At 40.3% G+C, this 22,730-nt stretch overlaps 1 protein-coding gene across 1 annotated transcript; it reads right to left on the bottom strand.

Moving 5' to 3' along the window:
- Nucleotides 1–797: 797 nt before the first annotated feature.
- On the bottom strand, nt 798–16,506 carry LOC136609958 (protocadherin alpha-5-like). The gene is made up of 4 exons (XM_066589236.1): nt 16,340–16,506; nt 15,191–15,335; nt 1,276–3,657; nt 798–911 (listed from the first exon to the last, which is right to left on the bottom strand). Exons 1-4 carry the CDS (start codon nt 16,504–16,506, stop codon nt 798–800), a joined length of 2,808 nt encoding a protein of 935 aa, XP_066445333.1.
- Nucleotides 16,507–22,730: the final 6,224 nt, after the last annotated feature.

Here is a 22,730-nt window from a genome sequence, read left to right on the forward strand (position 1 = left end):
CTTAGTTAAAGAGCAGAACCTGTACAAATTAAAACAGCACATCAGACATGATTATCAGTTAGTATTACTTTGTCATCCATTTTTATCATAGGCCAATTTGAGACAAATAAATAATTAAACTTATACTTCAAGACTTATTTTTTGTTTTATAATACAAATGTGAGTGTACAGTATAATAATTATAAAAGTTTATTTTTATTTTTGTGTAAATATACAAAGCCTTTAGAAATTGGTAGATATCATAACTACACTATACTTGAAATAAAATGACTATATAAAAAGATTTTTTCTTTTTTAATGTAGACATTACATTTTAATTGTTTGGCATTCATTCTGCTAATTTACAGTACCATTAATTAACATTTTTTACAACATTCCAACTCAGTTTTTTGGCATACTATTGAATATAGTACTCAATTCATAGTAGAAAAAAAGTCATATTCTTTTCTGAAGGACACATTCATCAACACTTTTTAAAACTCATTTAAAGGAATTGAACTTTATTAGTGTATGGACTTTATGGAATATCATTTTTCTATTAATTCATTCTGTAATTTGTTTTGATTTATATTCTGTGAAGACGGTCATTAGAGGAAAACTTCCCCCAGCAGCCTCTTTATAGTGAGAAAGAGATTCTTTACAGTTTAGTCAACTGAGTCTGGAGATTATAATGAGCATTGCAATCCCTCAGCAGATAACGCTGCTGATCCATCTCCTATGCTCTGTGTATGCTGTCAAGTAGACAAGAGACATTCTGTTATTAATCTTTTGGCTACTAGTTGTAATGAAGCAAAACATTAAATTTCAATGTCGGTTGTTAAACGAGAAGCTTCTTCCATACGATTTACAAATGTGTCCTCACTTTCTTTTAGGCTCAATATATCCCAAGACATGTGACATGACATGAACAGCTTAGAAACATGATTTTGGGATACTTTATTAGAACATGTCTATGCTACTTGAGTCTGTTGTAATGTGGGTCGTAGACTGCAAAGGGTTTTGCGAGAATTTAATACTACAATATAGTATTAAAAGTGTTCCATGGTAAATTGGAGTCTTTAATAAATTCAAAGTAAAGTAAGAATAGAAACATCTGTAATTCATTTGGGCACTAGATATCAGCAACCTTGTAAGCTGCAATATTTTACAAACTTTTTTTCCCCTGCAGACATGACAATAAAAATGAATGCTGAAAAAAATAGAAATATATATTAAAAATGCAATGGAAATGATGCATTCCAATTATAGTGTTCCTTTAATTATGATTTTTCTTACCTTAAAAATAAATTCTCCCTGTTGGCTTGTTGGACCTTCATTATTTGGTGTTTGAGAGTTATTTGGAGTGAAGACAATTAAGTCACTTTTAGGTTGGAATGAATTGGAACTTATTTGATATTGAGTGTGTTGGGAATACATCCAGCTCCCTCCAGTGTTGGAGCAGATTTTGTAATTTTCTTTCAGTTCATTGACTTCATCTCTGTATTTTTGCCATTTTAAAATGCTGAAGGTAATTAAAGTTATAAGAAATATACTTGAAATTATGCAAATGGCGACAACTAAATAAATATTTCCATCAAACAAGTCATCACTGTAATTTTTTGTCTGAGGATTATCTGCCAAAATGTCTTCTCCTGCCTCCACAACAGAGATGATAATTTGTGTCACTGCTGTCATAACTGGTTCCCCATGGTCTTGTGCCATGACAATAAGTCTGTAATCTTCATTATCCAAATCCACAAATGAACGCTTCAAACTGATCTCTCCATTTTGATGAGAAATTACAAAAGGTATTTTTGTTGATGGATCTTTAAAACTGTAAGTTATCCAAGCATTGTATCCAGAATCTAGGTCTACTGCTCTCACCTGGGTGACAAAGTGACCAGGTTGGGCCATTTTTGAAGTCTTGATCATGACATCAGTAAAAAGAGGTGAAAATGAAGGTGCGTTATCATTAATGTCTTCAATAAAAACATTTAGTATAAGACTTGAGTTGAGTGGGTGAAGACCAGCATCAGTAGCGATTATATGACACTGGAAATAGGTGAGTTGTTCACGATCAAATGAAACCAATGCAAAAACCTTTCCATTCTCTGGATTAATTGAGATATAAGATGAGATGGGAATGCTATCAATAGAGCTATCACTAATTGAATATGAAATAAAGGAATTTTGACCTACATCAGGGTCTGATGCTAATGCGGTGTAGACGTGAGAACCCGGTGGGTTGTTTTCCCTGATAAAAATAGTATCAACAGGCTGGTGAAAGCTGGGGGCATTGTCATTGACGTCACTTACATCAAATATAAAAGTTTTTGAAGTAGACAAAGGAGGTGATCCCTCATCTCTAGCAATTAGAACAATTTCATGTTTAGGTTTAGTTTCTCTGTCTAGTTTACTGTTCACAGTCAGGGAAAAATCCCCCGAAAAAGCTGGATTAATTTTAAAAGGTGAAAGCTCAGGAATATAGCAAGCAACCTTTCCATTGGAACCTGAGTCTTTATCATGGACACTGATAATGGCAACCGTTGTTCCCTGTGGTGAATCCTCTGGAACAGGAACTAATAATGATGTCACCTTCATTTCGGGAGGGTTGTCATTGATGTCTACAACAGTCACTAGAACTTTACAATGTCCAATCATTGGGTGATCTCCATTATCAACAGCATCAATCTGAATTTCATACATATTAATTGTTTCAAAGTCCACTTCTCCGATGACTCTAATTTCCCCTGTGTGCTTGTTAAGACTAAATATACTTCTTACATCTTCCTTTACCATTTTGCTATATAAATATGTTATTTCTCCATTTTTCCCTTCATCCAAATCTGTTGCATTCAGCTTGATAACCAAGGTTCCTTTTAAAGCATTTTCAGTCACACTACACTGATAAAATGGTTGGTTAAAAAAGGGAGCATTATCATTCAAGTCTTCAACATTTACTACAATATACGTTTTACCACTCAGTCTTGGTTTGCCTCCATCATAAGCAGTAAGTGTCAGGTTGTAAATAGACTGCATCTCTCTGTCTAAGGATTTCTTTAGCACAAGTTCCAATGATCTGATTTGATTCATATATTTTTGGAAATCCAAAGCAAAATAATCACTTGCACTGAGCTCATAGTTTGTTATAGAATTTGTTCCAAGATCTGGATCTGCAGCTCCCTCCAGTGGGAAACGAGATCCTGCAGGTCTGACTTCTGATATGACAAGATTAGTGACACTGGAGGAGAATATTGGACTGTTGTCATTTATATCTTCTATTTCTACATCTACACGATACATCTGCACAGGCTTATCTACAATAACCTGCAGAGGAATAATACAGAAGGGTGTATTTGGACACTGCACTTCTCTGTCTATTGTCTCCTTAACAAACAAGATTCCATTCTGCAGATTAACCTGGAAATATTCCTTCTCATCTCTAGAGACAATATGTAACATTCTGGAATTAATCTCACCTATATCCAGTCCAAGATCCTGGGCAATTCTTCCCACAAAGGTGCCATGCTTAGATTCCTCCGGAATGATATAATGCAGCTGACTCAAGACCACATCCCAGGACATTTGCAGCAATAAGATATTAAATAAGCCTCTCTTTCCTTGATAATCCTCTCTTGCACAGCCCATTTCTTGAATAGTGTGATGGAGATAATTGGTCTGGTAAATAACACATTCATTCGGTATGAATTTTCTTAACACGGAAGAAAAATTCTAGCATGGCCGATCATCCTGTAGCAGGATGTTCACTCATCTATAGTAGAGAAAATCAGCACGTTGATGCTATAACTTGTTGTGGAGTGTCATCTAGTGTCTAATTTTGATATTGCTGCTCTTGAGACTTTCTTTGTGATTTAATTTTTTATGGAGAATCATTCTTTTTATCAACATATTTGAATGATGCAATACTATTAAATAAGCAATAACCATTTCAGCTTAAAATATAATTAGCTAGAAGCATGTTTGCTACTTAAGTGAATTACATAGAATATAAATTCAAAGCAAAGTGCAAATGCAACTGTCAGATTAAAGAGCTATAAAATTAATAAAATAACAATAAAGTTGGGTATATTCAATGGGAGGTACTGTATAGAGAACAGAGGTTATAGCTTATGGACCCCTATGCAAATTGTATAATAAGGCCCTCCATGTGTCATGTACAATACTTTTTTCTAACATTGCGAAAGGGCTTTGGGCCCCTTCATATATTAGGGCTTGGGTGTAAATGCTAAACCTTCAGTCTCATTAACTTGTAGAATTCTCCTCCAAGTTTAGTCATAGTAGACTTCCTGTAATAAACTAAAAAAAATACTTTTACTAATTGGAAAAAAATGAATAATTTAAAAAATTCTAAAATCTAAAAAAATCTAAAATACAGGGGTGCCTTGGGTTAAGAGTTTAATTTGTTCCATGATGGAGCTCTTAACCCAAAACACTAATAGGACAAAAATCAATTTTCTCTATTGAAATGAATGGAAAAGCCATTAATCTGTTCCAGATCGCGAAGCTCTGCCATTTATTTCAATAAAGATGGCATTGCACCATTGAAAGCAATAGGATGCCGGCACCCATGCAGTGATTTTTCAGCGAAGGGCTTTAAATACAAGCATTTCCCTTAAAATCATCACTAGCTGTAGTAAAAAAATAAAATAAATATATACTTACCTGCCTGACAGGGCTCAGGCGCGTCAAGCCGCCACTTGTTCTCCCTGCACTGCTCTGAAGGTTTTCAGCAGGCGGGGATTAAAAAGACAGGGAAAACAAGCAGCAGCTAGACACGCCTGAGCTCCGGCGGACAGATGAGTATATGTTTTTAACTACAGCTAGGGAAGATTTTCAGGGAAGGGCTTATATTTAAAGCCTTTCCCCGAAAATCACTGCAGGGGTTGCCGGCAGGCTATTGCTTTCAATGGGGCCATCAGCAGCAGCAGCGGCCCCATTGAGAGCAAGGCTCTTAATCCAAGTTTTTGCTCTTAAATCAGAGCAAAAATTTGGGAGAGAGCCTGCCCTCAAAGCTTGTAAGCTGAGGCACTCTTAACCCAAGGTATCACTGTATAATTTATTTCTGAAATAATCATAGTAACATCAACTATACAAGAAAAAACAATTACAGCAAAGAACTCTATCCATCATCTATTAATAGATAATATACATTTACTCGCTGAGGTTACTGCTGTTTGTTATGGTTTAATTTATATCTCTATGTATTTCTTTTAATTTTATTCCATATTACACAAATTGTATTCTTCTCAGCATTTTGATATAGCCAAGGAGTGTGCAGAAAGATGATTACAAGTAGAAAAAAAAAAACTTTGGAGAAACTCTTTGACATATGACAATGCTACTTTCACTGTGAGACTGGCCCAAAAGAATACCAGAGGCAGAGGCCCAGGCTCTGACACAGTAATTGGTCTGAAAAAGCCAGTAGAAGGCTTCTTCATTTAAAACTGATTGATAGACAATCACACTAAGGGCTCAGTCACACGGGCGTTTGTAACCAGCGTTTTTCCGCATGTAAAAAACCAATGCTTTCCAATAGCAGCAGTCACATGTGCGAATTTTACATGCAAAAAAATGCCTGGGGTGAAAATTATAGGACACCGGTTCGCAAAATACATGTAACTATGTTCTGTAGCAAACCAGTGTTCTGTGTGTGTCGTATCCAGGGGTTTCACCTTGTGCTCAATGTGGTCAGCGGCAGCAGCACCAACCCCATTGAGAACATATAGTGTGGCAAAGGAGAACGATGTTTTCCTATTGAATTCAATGGAACCGGCAATACAGCTGGCTCCATTGAAAGCAATAGGTTGCAAGCAAGCGCTGCAGTGATTTTTGGAGAAAGGTGTAAAATATAAGCCCTTTCCTGAAAACCTTCCTAAAAATGTGTAAAAAATAAAAAAAAATCTATACTCACCTCTCTGCAGCTTCCAGAGCTCAGCCGCGTCCAGCCGGCTCTTCTCCTGCACTGCTCTGAGGCGTATTCAGCAGGTGGGGATTTAAAATATCCGCCTGCTGAATGGGCTGCCTCTGATTGGCTGAGCACTGTAACCAATCAGAGGCAGCTCTCAGCTATTGAATGTACTGCCGACTCCATTGAATTTAATAGGAGAACATCACTCCCTGCTGTCACAGCTGTGACAGCTGTGGCAGAGGATTTCTTTATCTTAGCAGGAAATGCTGTTACAGTGTCCAGTGACAATGGGTCTCTCCGATGAAAGAATCCTCTGCCACAGCTATCACAGCTGTAGCAGAGGAGTGCGATTTTCTCTGTATGTCAATGGGGCCACTGTAGCTGCCGCATGCCCCATTGACCACAGATGAAACCCCTGGATGTGACAGCCTAACATAATTGATGCGTTCAAAAATTTGTGCATCAAAACGCCCGTGTGACTGAGCCGTAAGCTCTATTATTGAGAAAGTCAGAAGTCCAGCACCCTCACTCCACAAATAAAATTACTTCTTTATTTTATAAGTAAAATAACATAGATCAAAGTCCACAAGAACTCCTAGGTTTTTCCAGAAGTGAGGTGAGCTCTTCCTCTGAAAGTTTCTACACTTTTTATTTATTAATGAGTCCAAAATATCCTGAATGCTCATGTTACCTGATTCCTTATTAGGCTGGGTTCACACAGGGCAGATTTGCCGCGGTTTTTCCGTTGTGGTATTTCCACAGAAGAACTGCTTCTGCGGCAAAACCGCTTCAAAGGTTAATTTGGGCTTGCAGATTTTGCTGCGGATTTTCGTGCGGAAAAATCCGCACGCATTTTTTTCCGCAGCGCTTTTTTAGTTTTTGTCGCGTATTTGGTACGGTTTTGGCTGAGAGCTGCCCCTCATTGGTCCCTGCGCTGAGCCAATCAGAGGCAGCACTCACTCACCCATTCATGAATTCATGAATGGGTAAGTGAGAGCTGCCTCTGATTGGTGAGGCTGTGACCAATCAGAGGCAGCTCATTCAGCAGGCGGGGATTTTAAATCCCCGGCTGCTGAATACTACTCAGAGCAGTTCAGGACTCCGTCTGCCGGGACCAGGTGAGTATATATATTTTTTTGTTTTTACACATTTCTGGATGAATTTCAGGGAAGGGCTTATATTTTTAAGCCCTTCCCGAAAATTCATCATGAGATCGCCGGCAGCCCATTGCTTTCAATGGAGCCGGCTGTATTGCCGGCTCCATTGAATTCAATGGGCAAACATCATTCTTCTCTGCCACAGCTGTTACAGCTGTGGCAGAGGAGAATGATTTGTCTACTATATGTTCTCAATAGGGTCGGCGCTGCTGCCGCCGGCCCCATTGAGCGCATTTAGAGAAGAGAACAGGAATTGCAAATCGCAGATAGGTGCGATCTGCGATTTATGTTCTATAATTTATAGGACGAGCGCATAAAAAGCGCTCATGTGTCTGATACCATTGCAAAGCAATGGTTTTATAAAATCGCCGGACGCATGCGCAAATCGCGCGAAAAAACGCCCGTCTGACCAAGGCCTTAAATTGTATTTCAGTTCCCAGTAAAGTCAGGGATCTGTGGTCTCCGAAGTAGCAGTTCTTGGATGACTTCTTGGGCACAGGGGGTTCAGACTCACTTGATGATGAAGAGGACTAGCTGAGTTTGACTAAGATGAAATTATTGCATAAGCCTCTTTTGTAATAAACCTCCTGCAGGTCATACTATAGATATATAAATGTATTATGGATCCAAAAAAAGCACAAAAACAATTATTGGGTGGGTGACCACAGGACACTAGGTGATTACTAGGATGGGGGGACCATGGGACGAGGTTGGGAACACAGAAGGAACTTTGGTTTTTGTGGGGGGTTTCTTACACTGATGGATACGCAAAAATTACGCTAACTAACCAAACACTACACTGACTAATGACGGGATGGGTGACTATAGATAGATATGCTGACACTACACTTACTAATCACACACTACACTACATTGGCTGACCACGGGATGGGTGACTATGGGACAGGGAGATGGGAATAGGAAAACGGAAGGAATTTGTTTTTGTGTTTTATTTTGATTTTCACACTAACAGCATCAGACACTACACTAAATAAATTGACTAAACTAACACTACACCGACACATTGATCACACTTTACTAACTACACTAATATAATAATAATCTTTATTTGCATAGCGCCAACTTATTCCGCATCGCTTGACATATACTGACAGGTCACACTAAACTAAAACTAGACTGACTAATCACACTTTACTAATATACTAATATACTGACCTTCACTAAAATTACACTTACACTAGCTATACTAAAACATGCTGTGGTGCTTGGAGAGTAAAAGAGCATTGTAAGTAGCCTAAACCCGGGCTGCTGTACTCTGATTGCCCAGTTAGTGCTGACTGACCAATCACAGCATTTGGGGGGTAGGATTAGTTCCCTAAACAGTTGTATGTTAACAGTTAGGACTCAGTCACACGGGCGCATCGGCACCCGTGTTACTGCAGGAAGGAGGCGGCCGTACATCAAGACGGACGTCTCTCTGCTGCACTGGGAGAAAGATCATGTGACCGGCTCCATTGCCGGTCATGTGTTCTTTCTTCAGCGCTGCAGAGAGACGTCCATCTTGAGGTGCGGCCGTCTTCCTTCTGCAGTGAGGGCTCAGTCACACAGGCGCATCGGCGCCTGTGAACGGGTGCCGATGCGCCCGTGTGACTGAGCCCTTATCACTACAATGTCTCTGCAATTGCCACTGCAGCAACACTTTAAACATAGGACATAAGTTTGCATTCAGTTTCACAAAATATTATGTGCCCATGATAGAAACTTTTGTCCTGTGGTGTTAAGAGGTTAAGAATATAATAATCACCTCCTAAAAAAACACTCCTCCACCTTTTCACTTGTCTCCCTCATCCCCTCCAAATCCCATAAACTATTCTACGATACCTCAATGCAACTAGCACTCAATATGAACTATTTACTATATATACCTAAATATCAGACCATATTCCCTAAATTTTCTCAAACTTAGTCGAACAGCCTCTTTTATTTTATATATCCTCTTTTCAATTGGCAATAATAGTATGTCCATCAAGCCCATCAACAACACCCAGTATACAAGTTCTGGGATTAAGAGTAGAGATGAGCGAGCACCAAAATGCTCGGGTGCTTGTTACTCGGGATGAAAATTTCGCGATGCTCGAGGGTTCGTTTCGAGTAACGAACCCCATTGAAGTCAATGGGCGACTCGAGCATTTTTGTATTTCGCCGATGCTCGCTAAGGTTTCCATTTGTGAAAATCTGGGCAATTCAAGAAAGTGATGGGAATGACACAGCAATGGATAGGGCAGGCGAGGGGCTACATGTTGGGCTGCATCTCAAGTTCCCAGGTCCCACTATTAAGCCACAATAGCGGCAAGAGTGCCCCCCCCTCCCAACAATTTTTGCTTCTGAAAAACCCTCATTAGCAATGCATACCTTAGCTAAGCATACCTCCAACAAAGCACAATCACTGCCTGCATGACACTCCGCTGCCACTTCTCCTGGGTTACATGCTGCCCAACCCCCCCCCCCCCCCCCGCACGACCCAGTGTCCACAGCGCACACCAAATGGTCCCTGCGCAGCCTTCAGCTGCCCTCATGCCACACCACCCTCATGTCTATTTATAAGTGCGTCTGCCATGAGGAGGAACCGCAGGCACACACTGCAGAGGGTTGGCACGGCTAGGCAGCGACCCTCTTTAAAAGGGGTGGGGCGATAGCCCACAATGCTGTACAGAAGCAATGAGAAATAGAATCCTGTGCCACCGCCATCAGGAGCTGCACACGTGGGCATAGCAATGGGGAACCTATGTGCCACACACTATTCATTCTGTCAAGGTGTCTGCATGCCCCAGTCAGATCGCGTTTTTTTATAAATAGTCACAGGCAGGTACAACTCCGCAATGGGAATTCCGTGTGCACCCACAGCAGAAACAGAACGCTGTAATTAAATGTGCCGCTTATTGGCCTGTGGTTGGAGGCTGACTTCGCTTACGGATTGCACAGCAGAGCCAGGAAAGAATTTTGCGCAAGCCTGTAGTGAGGCGTAGGTGCATATGACTGAGCTAGTGGAATTCACAGCGCAGAAGCAGTCAAGTGCCCAAAGGCCACTAGTAGGCCTTAAGTGTTTTGCTTCTATTTTTTTAAAGGCTGAGCTGAGACAGCAGACAGATACTGTAGGCAGCGTATATATGTATACTGTTTCCCTCTGAACGGGATGACGGCGGTGATGTAACGGGCAACACAGAGCTAGGAAAGAATTTTGCGCAAGCCTGCTGTAACACTTAGCTGCGTATTAATTAGGACTACTACCCCCAGCAGAGACGCAGTACACTGAGGACAGTCACAGGCAGCCCAAATATATTTTTTTTTCCCAAATTTTTTTGAAAAAGCCCACTGCCTATATAGACAGTATATCTCTTTCACCTTTCCCACTGTCCCTGCCTCACCACTACTGGCCCTATACTATGTAAAATTACTGCAGACTGAGGACGCAATGCTCTGCACGGCAAAAAAAAAAAAGTGCAACACTGCTAAAAGCAGCCTCAACAGTACTGCACATGGTCAGATGTGGCCCTAAGAAGGACCGTTGGGGTTCTTGAAGCCTAAAATAACTCCTAACGCTCTCCCTATAGCAGCTCCGGCACCAGCAGCACTTTCCCTGATCTATGTCAGAATGCACCTGTGGCGAGCCGCGGGCGGGGCAGATTTAAATACTCGGGTGACACCTGATCTCCCCAGCCACTCACTGCAGGGGGGTGGTATAGGGCTTGAACGTCGCAGGGGGAAGTTGTAATGCCTTCCCTGTCTTTCTATTGGCCAGAAAAGCGCGCTAACGTCTCAGAGATGAAAGTGAAAGTAACCCGAACATCACGTGGTGCTCGCCTCGAGTAACGAGCATCTCGAACACGCTAATACTCGAACGAGTATCAAGTTCGGACGAGTACGTTCGCTCATCTCTAATTAGGAGTAATATTGACAAGATATATTTTTTACTTATCCCTATTACACCATTCTAAAATTCACACAATTTTGTACAGTCCCAGAGCATATGCATTAAATTTGCACCATCCATGTAACATTTCAGAAAGTCTGAGTTTTAACTAATTCCCATGTTAAACAACTTTAATGGAGTACAATAAACTCTATGCACTAAATACAATTGGCATACTCACTAACTTTCAAATAGAAATATCATTGGAATCATGTTCAACACTGCCATCCATTTATCTTCACTAATATGAACTAAATCTTTATCTAATTTTCTTTCACCTTTAGGCCTTAGTCAGACGGGCGTTTTCTCGCGCGATTTGCGGATCGCATGACGGATGCACATCCGCAAATCGCATGACCGGTGCCCGAAAATCGCCCGAAAATCTGCTCCTAGCCGCGTTTCATTAGAAACGGGCCGGAGCTGTCCAGCGCATTGCATTCAATGGAGCCGGCAATACAGCTGGCTCCATTGAAAGCAATGCGCTGCGAGCGAGTGTGGGAAGAATTGTCGGGAAGGGCTTAAATATATAAGCCCTTCCCTGCAATTCATCCAGAAAAGTGTTAAAATAAAAAATATATATATACTCACCTGCTCCCGGCAGCCGGAGTTCCGCGCGGCCGGCCTGCAGTGGGTGTGAAGGGGGTGTGAGTCTGACCTGATCGGCTCAGCGCTCCGGCTGCCGGGAGCAGGTGAGTATATATATATATTTTATTTTAACACTTTTCTGGATGAATTGCAGGGAAGGGCTTATATATTTAAGCCCTTCCCGACAATTCATCCCGCGCACGCCGGCAGCCCATTGCTTTTAATGGAGCCGGCTGTATTGCCGGCTCCATTGAATTCAATGGGTAAACATCGTTCTTCTCTGTCACAGCTGTTACAGCTGTGGCAGAGAAGAATGATTTGTCTTCTATATGTTCTCAATGGGGTCGGCGCTGCTGCCGCCGACCCCAATGAGCGCATATAGAAAAGAGAACAGGAATCGCAGATCGCAGATAGGTGCGATCTGCGATTTCTGTTCTATAATTTATCGGACGAGCGCATAAAAAGCGCTCATGTGTCCGATACCATTGCAAAGCAATGGTTTTATAAAATCGCCAGACGCATGCGCATGCGCAAATCGCGCGAAAAAATGCCCGTCTGACTAAGGCCTTATTGGGAATTGCTGTACATAGTTAGAAAGCATTTCTTTTTATAAATAAGATATTACACCCATCATCGTTCCAGAACACCCAAGAAAATTTACTAAAGGGTGTTGAAACATAAGCACATATAGTCACTGGGCCTGAGTAGAAAATGCATGTTGTAACTCAAGGAACTGGAAAAAATAACTGAGAAACATCATAAGGCTTTCTAAAAAAGACCCCCAGAATGCAGCTGTTCCAAAAAAAATACCCCTCTCTTCTTCCATGGTAAAAATCCTTCCAACTTAAAAAAAACTCTGGCAATTTAGGTTTCTTCCTGGTGGGGGAATATATAGTAAATCAGTCTAATTGCAAAATCTGCCTAAATTATTCCATATTTTTATTATTAAAATAATTGTTGGATATTGTCCCTTTTTTCCTTCTTTCATCCCTCTTTCCCATGTCATTATTTGAGGAGGCTACAAGCTGTCATTTTAGAAACCAATATGCCATTCAACCCCACTCCATTTTTTTCTCCCAACCCCTTCAACTGCTACAATTGAGATGCTAGAAAATATATTCAAGCACTTGGAATTGCCAACCCTCCAGACTGTTTATCCCTTTAAGAGTTTCTAATTTATATCTAGCATATTTTTTTTCCATAATGAAATCCTAAATATCATATGGAGTCTAAAAACTATTGTGATGGTATTCAAGCCCGAGAGTTTTGAAGTCTATAAAGAAATTGTGGCATCAAAACCATTTTCATAAGATTTCTTCTGCCAATCATAGACAATGGGAAATTATTTAAGACCTTGACCTTATTCTCTAAGTTTCATACTATTGGAAGCAGATTAGCAGAAATATTGTCTTAAGTCTTAGAAGATACCATAACTCCCAAATATTTGAATTCCTTCTCTATTTGTAATTGTCTATGTTCCAATGAATAGTCCACTGACAAGGGATCTAAAGTAAGAATTAAAGATTTTCCCCAGTCACTAGAGAGAGACATCTTACCAAATATAAAAAATGAACATAATAGGATTCATTGAACAACTCACATCCCCTGTATACAATAACAGCTCATGTGCATATAGTGAGATACGTTCCTCAATTTCTCTGTAGTACAATCCAACTATATCATGTTATTGTCTTATGAAACTAGCTAAAGCCTTGATTGACAAGGCAAAGAGAAAGGGGGACAGGGACACCTTTGCCTTGTTCCCTTCTCTTGGGCAGCATCAAGTGAAAAAACAGCTCTGCTCCTACAAACTGAATAAGTGAATGAAAATGACTGAAGGATTGGTATTTAAACTGAACGATTAGTAAACAAGACAACCATGATTTTTATGCCTGCATAAAATGAACAAAAAGCGAACAATTTATTGTTCATCATTCAAATGCTGGCTACATTTATATTTAATGATTATCATTCATTTTCGCTTGTTTGAAGAAAATGTTTTAATGATAATTGTTCTGTGTAGTAGGGTCTGAAGATGTTCATTCCTGTGCCTAAATTATAGAGTGAAATAGCCACCACAAGCTGTGTCTCATCACTATCCACTCTGTTTGTCATTGATTATGAATGGTGGGGGATTTAGTTAAAATGGAAATTGGAGGTTAAATATCTTTTGGTTGAACCTGCTTGATAGTAATACTAGAATTGAGAAGGCTTTACTAGGATTTTTGATGATTATATTGGGTTCTCCTCAGTGTCTATAATGTTGGATGCTATGTATGTATTTATATGTGATCATTATATACTGGAAATTAACCTACATAAGTCTATATATATATATATATATATATATATATATATACATATTCTCCCACTTATTAGGGCGAAATTAATTGAAAGGATGCACAGTCTCAACTTGCGGATCTTCTGAGAGGTGTTGCAGAACATAAGTGTCATTTTATGAATGCGGAAGATATTTGAGGAAGGGGAAGAAGGCGGTAGTTTTTCGCTTCTATAATTTAGGCATTCATGAATTCATGAATGGGTGTGAGTGAGAGCTGCCTCTGATTGGCTCAGCGCAGGGACCAATCAGGGGCAGCTCTCACTCACACCCACTCCCACCCACTGCCGGGCGGCCGCGCTGAACTCCGTCTGCCGGGACAAGGTGAGTGTATATATTTTTTTTATTTTTACACATTTCTGGATGAATTGCAGGGAAGGGCTTATATATTTAAGCCCTTCCCGACAATTCATACCGCGATCGCCGGCAGCCCATTGCTTTCAATGGAGCCAGCTGTGTTACAGCTGTGGCAGAGAAGAATGATTTGTCTAGTATATGCTCTCAATGGGGTCGGCGCTGTTGCCGCCGGCCCCATTGAGCGCGTATAGAGAAGAGAACAGGAATCGCAGATAGGTGCGATCTGCGATTTCTGTTCTATAATTTATCGGACGAGCACATAAAAAGCGCTCATGTGTCCGATACCATTGCAAAGCAATGGTTTTATAAAATCACGAGACGCATGCGCATGCGCAAATCGCACGAAAAAACGCCCGTCTGACTAAGGCCTCAAAAGAAATAATTTTATAAATCATTACACTTTGCACGAATAACTCGAGCACACATAATGAAAAGAATGTGCTCATACAAAATGGTGAATTAAGTGTTCAGTATCTTTTATTAAATGGGTGTCTAATAGATAAACAATAGCTGGTTGAAATAGTTGAATAGATGAAAAAACAGCATATCTTTCAGTTTTCTCCCCTATGCCCTTTACATTCCACAAAAGTATATTAACCTCTTGAGTCATGGTAAATTATATTCATTATTTATGTTTGCGACATATAATTTAAAATGCCGTCCTCATTGCATGGCAGAGGAGGAGAAAGAGTAAAAAGTGAATAAAAATAACAACATAAAAAGCACCCCCGCCACACCCAACCCCATACACATATCCCCATGGGCTCTAAACAACTGGTTGCAGCAATAATAGTTAAAAAAAAAAGATGCCAATATCATAGTAAGGCCTTTAATACTAAAGAGCAGTACCTAGGAACCTCCCACCTATCTACAGATAATGATGTCCCTACCATTACTAGCGGGTTGTCATTTACATCAACAACATTCACTAGAACTTTACAATGACCAATAAGCTGAGGATTTCCATTATCAACGACATCAGCCTGAATTTCATACAATTTAGATATTTCAAAGTTCACTTCACCATTGACTCTTATTTCTCCTGTATGTTTGTCTAGACTGAAAACATTAAGTATGTCTTTCTTTATAGTTTTACTAAGGGCTCAGTCACATGGGCGCATCCGCGCACCGATGCACCCGTCTTCCTGCACGGAGAAGATGGCCACACCTGCAGTGCGGACGACTCTCCGCAGCGACGGAAGAAAGAACACATGACCGGCAATGGAGCCAGTCATGCGTTCTTTCTCCTAGCGGTGCGGTGAGTCATCCGTACCTGCAGTGCGACCATCTTATCCTGCAGGAAGATGGGCGCATCGGCGCCCTGATGCACTGATATGACTGAGCCCTAAATGCATATAATATTTCATTATTCTTCCCTCCATCAAAATCCATTGCATTCAACTTTATTACTAATGTTCCTTCTGCAGCATTTTCAACTACAGTGCATTGATAAAATGGATGATCAAACATAAAAGCATTATCATTGAAATATTCTACATTGTTGACTATATTACACCGCTTAATTTTGGTTTGCCTCCATCATAGGCTGTTAGTTTCAGATTGTGAATAGAGTTCTCTCTTCCTAAAGATTTCTTTAGTACAAATTCTAATCTGATTTGATTCATATATTTCTGAAAATCCAAAGCAAAATAATAACTTCTACTAAACTCATAATTTATTTTAGAAGTTGTTCCAAGCTCTGAATCCACAGCTCCTTCTAAATGAAAACAAGATCCTTGATGAATCATGCAGGGATTGAAATTGCAACCTTCAGGTCATGAGCGAGAGCTTAGGACTGCATTTCTGCTGCCTAACATTCTGCACCACGTGAGGCAGCAGAAGGTCTATTGTCAGTCATAACTTCTATTTCTACACCCACATGATACATCTGCATAGGCTTTTCTATATAACCTACAGAGGAATAATACAAATCTGCATCCGTAGACAAGGCACTATTCTGTCGATTGTCTCCTTACCAAACAGAATTCCATTCTGCAGATTAACCTGGAAATATTCCTTCTCATCTCTAGAGACAATATGTAACATTCTGGAATTAATCTCACCTATATCCAGTCCAAGATCCAGTGCAATAATCCTCCCCACAAAAGTGCCATGCTCGGATTCCTCTGGGATGATATAATGCAGCTGACTTAAAACCACATTCCAGGATATTTGGAACAACAAACAATGAGTTAGACTCCTCGTTGCATTTTTCTTTTTGAGTGATCATTGCTTAAGCTTATGAAAGCTAAAAATGATAATTTTACCAGAAAATAAGGCACTCACACTGACTGAAGATCCAGGGCTTGTTAAAAAAAATCTATCATAGCTGATCTCACAGCATACAGCTATAGAGGAATATAATCAAGCTTTTTTTCTCTTAATGTTCTTGCTATTTGCAATAGTGCCAACTCTGTGATTTATATATGTCACTACAGAAAATTCATGCCAAAACGTACAAAATGTATAACTTACAAATGCTCGGGTCCGCTTTATTCGAGTCAAGCTTTTTGTAAAATTCGAGAGCTCTACTCGAGTAACGAACCCCATTGGCTACAATGGGAGACTCAAGCATTTTTGTATGTGGGATGCCGGGTCCCGAGCTTTTGTTCTCTCTCTCTTTCTCTTTCTCTCTCTCTCTCTCTCTCTCTCTCTCTCCCCTGCCTGCCAGAGTAACGAGCACCATCGAGTACGCTAATACTCGATGGTGCTCAAATGAGCATCAAGCTCGACAGAGTACGTTCGCTCAACTCTAATAATACTATAAAAATACTTGCATCAATATAGCAATATCTTCACATATAAAAAAATTGCTTTTGCAATTTTTTCCAGAATACGCATAAAAGCAAAGAAGAAAGGCACTCGGAAATATGTATTGGTTAACTTTTTTTGACCCTTTGCTATTTTAAAATCACAAGACTCTCAACTTTCCATCTTGCTATTTTTCAATGATGGCTACAGTTTAACTCCATGAAGAGCTATGATATAAAAGTACACTTTAGCTATAGAATATAGAGGAAGTCTTTGGACATCTTGTTTTACCATAATCTGCAGCTTGGTTTTAGATTGGATCATAAGTATATAGTCAAGACAACAAGGATTGGAGAGTTGCTTACAGAAATAACAGTATGACATTAAATATGAATAACTAAGCATCAGTTTAGCAAAATGGGCAATTAGTGAGAGGAATTTTGAAGCTCTAAATACATGAAACCTTTTAATTCATATAACACAGTATAGGTGACTAAATCAAAATACACAAAAGTAAAAACCAGCGCCAAGTGGTTGCTGAATATTTTTTATATACTGTATAGTTTGTAAAACTATAAATTAATATGTTGTCAATTGGGAAATACAACTGTTTAGGTAGAAATAATAGATATCAATCAGGATAATCCAAATATTTTTTCCTGCTCCTTTGCAAACATTTCACATTTCTTAATGTTGATTTCATTCATGCCTATATAGAGGAATTAGAAATACTAATTTGATAAAAATAAAAATCTTGTTTTTTTTTAATACGTTAAGGAATAGTAAGTAATGAACTGAAAAAATTGCTCTGGGAAAAAAACAAACAACTGACAGTTCAAAGTAAATTGCAAGAAAAGAAGCTGAAATCATCATTATCAGCAACAGCATCACCATCATCAACATTATCAATTCTTAATTGTAGACATTTAAAATTTTTAATTGTTGGAATTATTTTATATCACGGTGGATACTGCACTCTAAAAATGTAGAAATTATAGTGAAACAAATGAAGAGTCAAGCTCTAACAACTTCAATTATGATATGTACACTCATTTAACAAAGCACACATAAGGCTGTTTACACATAGTCGAGAAAATTGTACATGATTTGTGTGTTGCAAGACGCATGAATAGGAACTCCATTCCTCTCAATAGGGTCATACGCATGAGTGATGTTTACCTGCATTGTATCGTAAATCCGGATACAAATTGCGGAATGTCCTTTCTTTGAGTGTGGTCACACATCATATCTCCCATTGTTTTCAATGGATCGGCAGCAGCATTGCACCACATGCTAGGTGCACATGCTGTGATGCGAGGTTTCCCCATAGAAAGCAATAGGAGAAACTACTTTGCTACTTCACCATTGTGATCTTAAAACTGCTTCGCATCCGTGAGGAAATCTCATGTCGGCAAGCGCAGTATTGGGCCGTGATTCGCAGACCGACATCGCATTCGCCTGTGTGAAGTTAGCCTAAAAGTTAAACAAGTTATTGATATAAGTTTGAATAGTGTTATTAAATATACCAATGACTGGCACTATCTAATGCTATTTTGAACATCTTTAAATCATTTTTAGAATCTTCCAAGAAAGCAGAGTCACAAGCACTATAATCAGCCAAACTATCACTGTGAATTATTGCTTTGAAACTTATTGTGCTGCAGAGCTTGACCACAAATCATGCAATTTAGGCAATTGTATTTATTATTCCTTTTTCCTGAACTTTACCTGGGTTTTATATTTATCTAATTGATTTATTTTATTTTATATATCACTTTTTTCTATGTTCATTTACCATTACCAATAAAAGATACTATACTAATACTTTCTCATAACTCAGAATCTTAAAAAGAGTGCTAAACCAAGATAGCCAGTTATGTAAATTGTTTAATACTAAAGATGAGCGAACACCAAAATGTTCGGGTTCGCGTTATTCGAAACGAACTTCCCGCGATGTTCGGGTGTTCGTTTCGAATAACGAACCCCATTGAAGTCAATGGGCGACCGGAACATTTTTGTATTTCGCCGATGCTCGCTAAGGTTTTCATGTGTGAAAATCTTGGCAATTCAAGAAAATGATGGGAACGACACAGCACGTTCTCCTCTGCCACAGCTGTAACAGCTGTGGCAGAGAAGAACGATGTTAGCCCATTGAATTCAATGGAGCCGTCAATACAGCCGACTCCACTGAATGAAATGGGCTGCCGGCGATCGCGGGATGAATTGTCGGAAAGGGGTTAAATATATAAGCCCTTTCCTGCAATTCATCCAGAAATGTGTAAAAATAAAAAATATATATATACTCACCTGGTGCCGACAGACGGAGTTCAGCGCGGCAGGCTGCAGTTCTCCTGAACTGCTCTGAACAGCTGTTAGTAGTATTCAGCAGCCGGGGATTTAAAATCCCCGCCTGCTGAATAAGATGCCTCTGAATGGTCACAGCCTGACCAATCAGAGGCCAGCCCTCACTCACACCCATTCATGAATTCATGAATGGGTGAGTGAGGGCTGCCTCTGATTGGCTCAGGGGCAGGAGAGTAACCCGAACATCCGAACATCGTGTGGTGTTCGTTACGAATAACGAACATCCCGAACACCCTAATATTCGCCCGAGCATCAAGCTCGGACGAGTACGTTCGCTCATCTCTATTTAATACCCAATGTAACTATTTCCTTATAAACTAAAAAAGTTGAAAATCTTTATGAAAACATATTTTATAGAAGCTTATATGCAAATATATGGGGATAAAGATATCGTACTTCTGAAAGAAGCTGTTCTTTTCAAAAAAATAACTCAAAATAATAATCATTTCTGTATGGATTTATTAGTTGTTTGCTGGTTAGGTCAGAGCTCATTTAAAGGGGTTGTCCCGCGGCAGCAAGTGGGTCTATACACTTCTGTATGGCCATATTAATGCACTTTGTAATGTACATTGTGCATTAATTATGAGCCATACAGAAGTTATAAAAAGTTTTTTACTTACCTGCTCCGTTGCTAGCGTCCTCGTTCCCATGGAGCCGACTAATTTTCGCCCTCCGATGGCCAAATTAGCCGCGCTTGCGCAGTCCGGGTCTTCTGCTCTCTTCAATGGAGCTGCTCGTGCAGAATGCCGGCTCCGTGTAGCTCCGCCCCGTCACGTGCCGATTCCAGCCAATCAGGAGGCTGGAATCGGCAATGGACCGCACAGAAGAGCTGCGGTCCACGGAGGGAGCAGACCCCGGCGGCCATCTTCAGCAGGTAAGTATGAAGACGCCGGACCGCCGGGATTCAGGTAAGCGCTGAGCGGTTTGTTTTTTTAACCCCTGCATCGGGGTTGTCGCGCGCCGAACGGGGGGGGGTTAAAAAAAAAAAACCCGTTTCGGCGCGGGACAACCCCTTTAACTTTAAACGTCTATGTAGGTCTTTGTGAGCATGTTCTAAGCTTGTCAAATCAACTGTGGAACTATCATCTAAGTGTTCATGTACAACTTGAGCTGACCCTACATTTTAAGTTTTCCAGTGATACAATGTCTTTGCCATTAAAACAAAGTTGTTACTAAACTAATTTGATGCAGCAGGTTTGGGGTTTTGTATTATTTTTTTTATGCATTTTTTTCATGCAGTACTTTGGAGGAACACACATATTCAGTGCTTTTGTTTTAAAATCACTTCATCTTTATAGCGATAACATCAATTGAAAAACAATAAAGATTCATACACAGTAAAGCCTACTTAGACTACTGGGTAAAACTGCCATGGAAAAGTACTTGGGGATTTTAGTTAACTGAAAACTTAACTAGAGTAAACAGTGTCAAGCAGCTGCTGCCAGGGCCAATCAGAAAATTGGGTGCATCAAAAGAGGAAAAAGGGCACATGACAAGAATATTGTTCTTAGGCCTTAGTCAGATGGGCGATTTTTCGCGCGATTTGCGGATCGCATGACGGATGCGCATCCGTAAATCGCGTGACCGGTGCGCGCAAGTCGCCCGCAAATCGCCCGAAAATCTGCTCCTAGCCGCGTTTCATTAGAAACGGGCCGGAGCTGTCCAGCGCATTGCATTCAATGGAGATGGCAATACAGCCGTCTCCATTGAAAGCAATGCGCTGCGGGCGAGCCCGGGATGAATTGTCGGTAAGGGCTTAAATATATAAGCCCTTCCCTGCAATCCATCCTAAAATGTGTTAAAATAAAAAAAAATTGTATACTCACCTTCTGCCGGCAGCTGGAGCTCCGCTCGGCTGTCCTGCAGTGGGTGTGAAGGGGGTGTGAGTCAGACCTGCCCCCTGATTGGCTCAGTGCTGAGCCAATCAGAGGCATGCCTCACTCACACCCATTCATGAATTCATGAATGGATGTGAGTCAGACCTGCCCCTGATTGGCTCAGCGCTGAGAGGCAGCAGTCACTCACCCATTCATGAATTCATGAATGGGTGTGAGTGTTTTCAGCCTCTGATTGGTCAGGGCTGTGACCAATCAGAGGCAGATCATTCAGCAGGCGGGGATTTTAAAGCCCCGCCGGCTGAATAGTGCCAAGAAGCAGTTCAGGAGAACTGACAGCGGCCGCGGCTGGACTCCGGCTGCAGCGGAAAGGTGAGTATACAATTTTTTTTTATTTTAACACATTTTAGGATGAATTGCAGGGAAGGGCTTATATATTTAACCCCTTCAAAAACAATTCACCCCGCGCACGCCGGCAGCCCATTGCTTTCAATGGAGCGGCTGTATTGCCGCTCCATTGAATTCAATGGGCAAACATCGTTCTTCTCTGCCACAGCTGTTACAGCTGTGGCAGAGAAGAATGATTTGTCTTCTATATGTTCTCAATGGGGTCGGCGCTGCTGCCGCCGGCCCCATTGAGCGCATATACAGAAGAGAACAGGAATCGCAGATCGCAGATAGGTGCGATCTGCGATTTTTTGTTCTATAATTTATCGGACGAGCGCATAAAAAGCGCTCATGTGTCCGATACCATTGCAAAGCAATGGTTTTAAAAAATCGCCGGACGCATGCGCATGCGCAAATCGCGGCTAAAAACGCCTGTCTGACTAAGGCCTTATGCTTTACAAACCACTGGTCAGACCACACATAGAATATTGTGTACAGTTTTGGGCACTGATAAGGGCAAGAAGGACATATCAGAGCTTCAGCGGGCACAAAGGTGGGCAACTAAAATAATAAACAGAATAGGCAGACTACAATAATCAAGAGAGAGGTTATCAAAATTAGGGTTATTCAATTTTGACCTAACAACTATGTATATTTCAGGGTTCAATATGAGGATCTTTCCCACTATCTATTTATACCTAGGACTATGACTGTAACAAGGGGGCATCCTCTATGTTTACAGGAAAGAAGGTTTCTGAACAAACATAGAATGAGGTTCTTTACTGTAAGAAGTGAGACTATAAATCTTTGAGAACATGGTGATGACGAATTTGATAAAAGAGTTTAAAAGGGCCTGGATGGCTTTCTTGAGTGTAATAATATTACATGTTATAGTGACTAATTACTCCAGAAGGGTTGTTGATCCAGGGATTTTACTGATTGTCAGACTTGGAGTCAGGAAGGAATTTTATCCCTTAAATGAGGAAAATTGGCTTTTACCTCATTGGTTTTTTTTTGCCTTACTCTGGATCATATGGAGGATGGGGGATAATAGGCTAGATAAACATATGTGTTTTTTAGCCTAACATGCCATGTTACACTTTGCTTTAGAGGAAAA

The sequence above is a fragment of the Eleutherodactylus coqui genome, chromosome 2 (assembly GCF_035609145.1).
Source record: "Eleutherodactylus coqui strain aEleCoq1 chromosome 2, aEleCoq1.hap1, whole genome shotgun sequence".
Classification (NCBI taxonomy): Eukaryota; Metazoa; Chordata; class Amphibia; order Anura; family Eleutherodactylidae; genus Eleutherodactylus; species Eleutherodactylus coqui.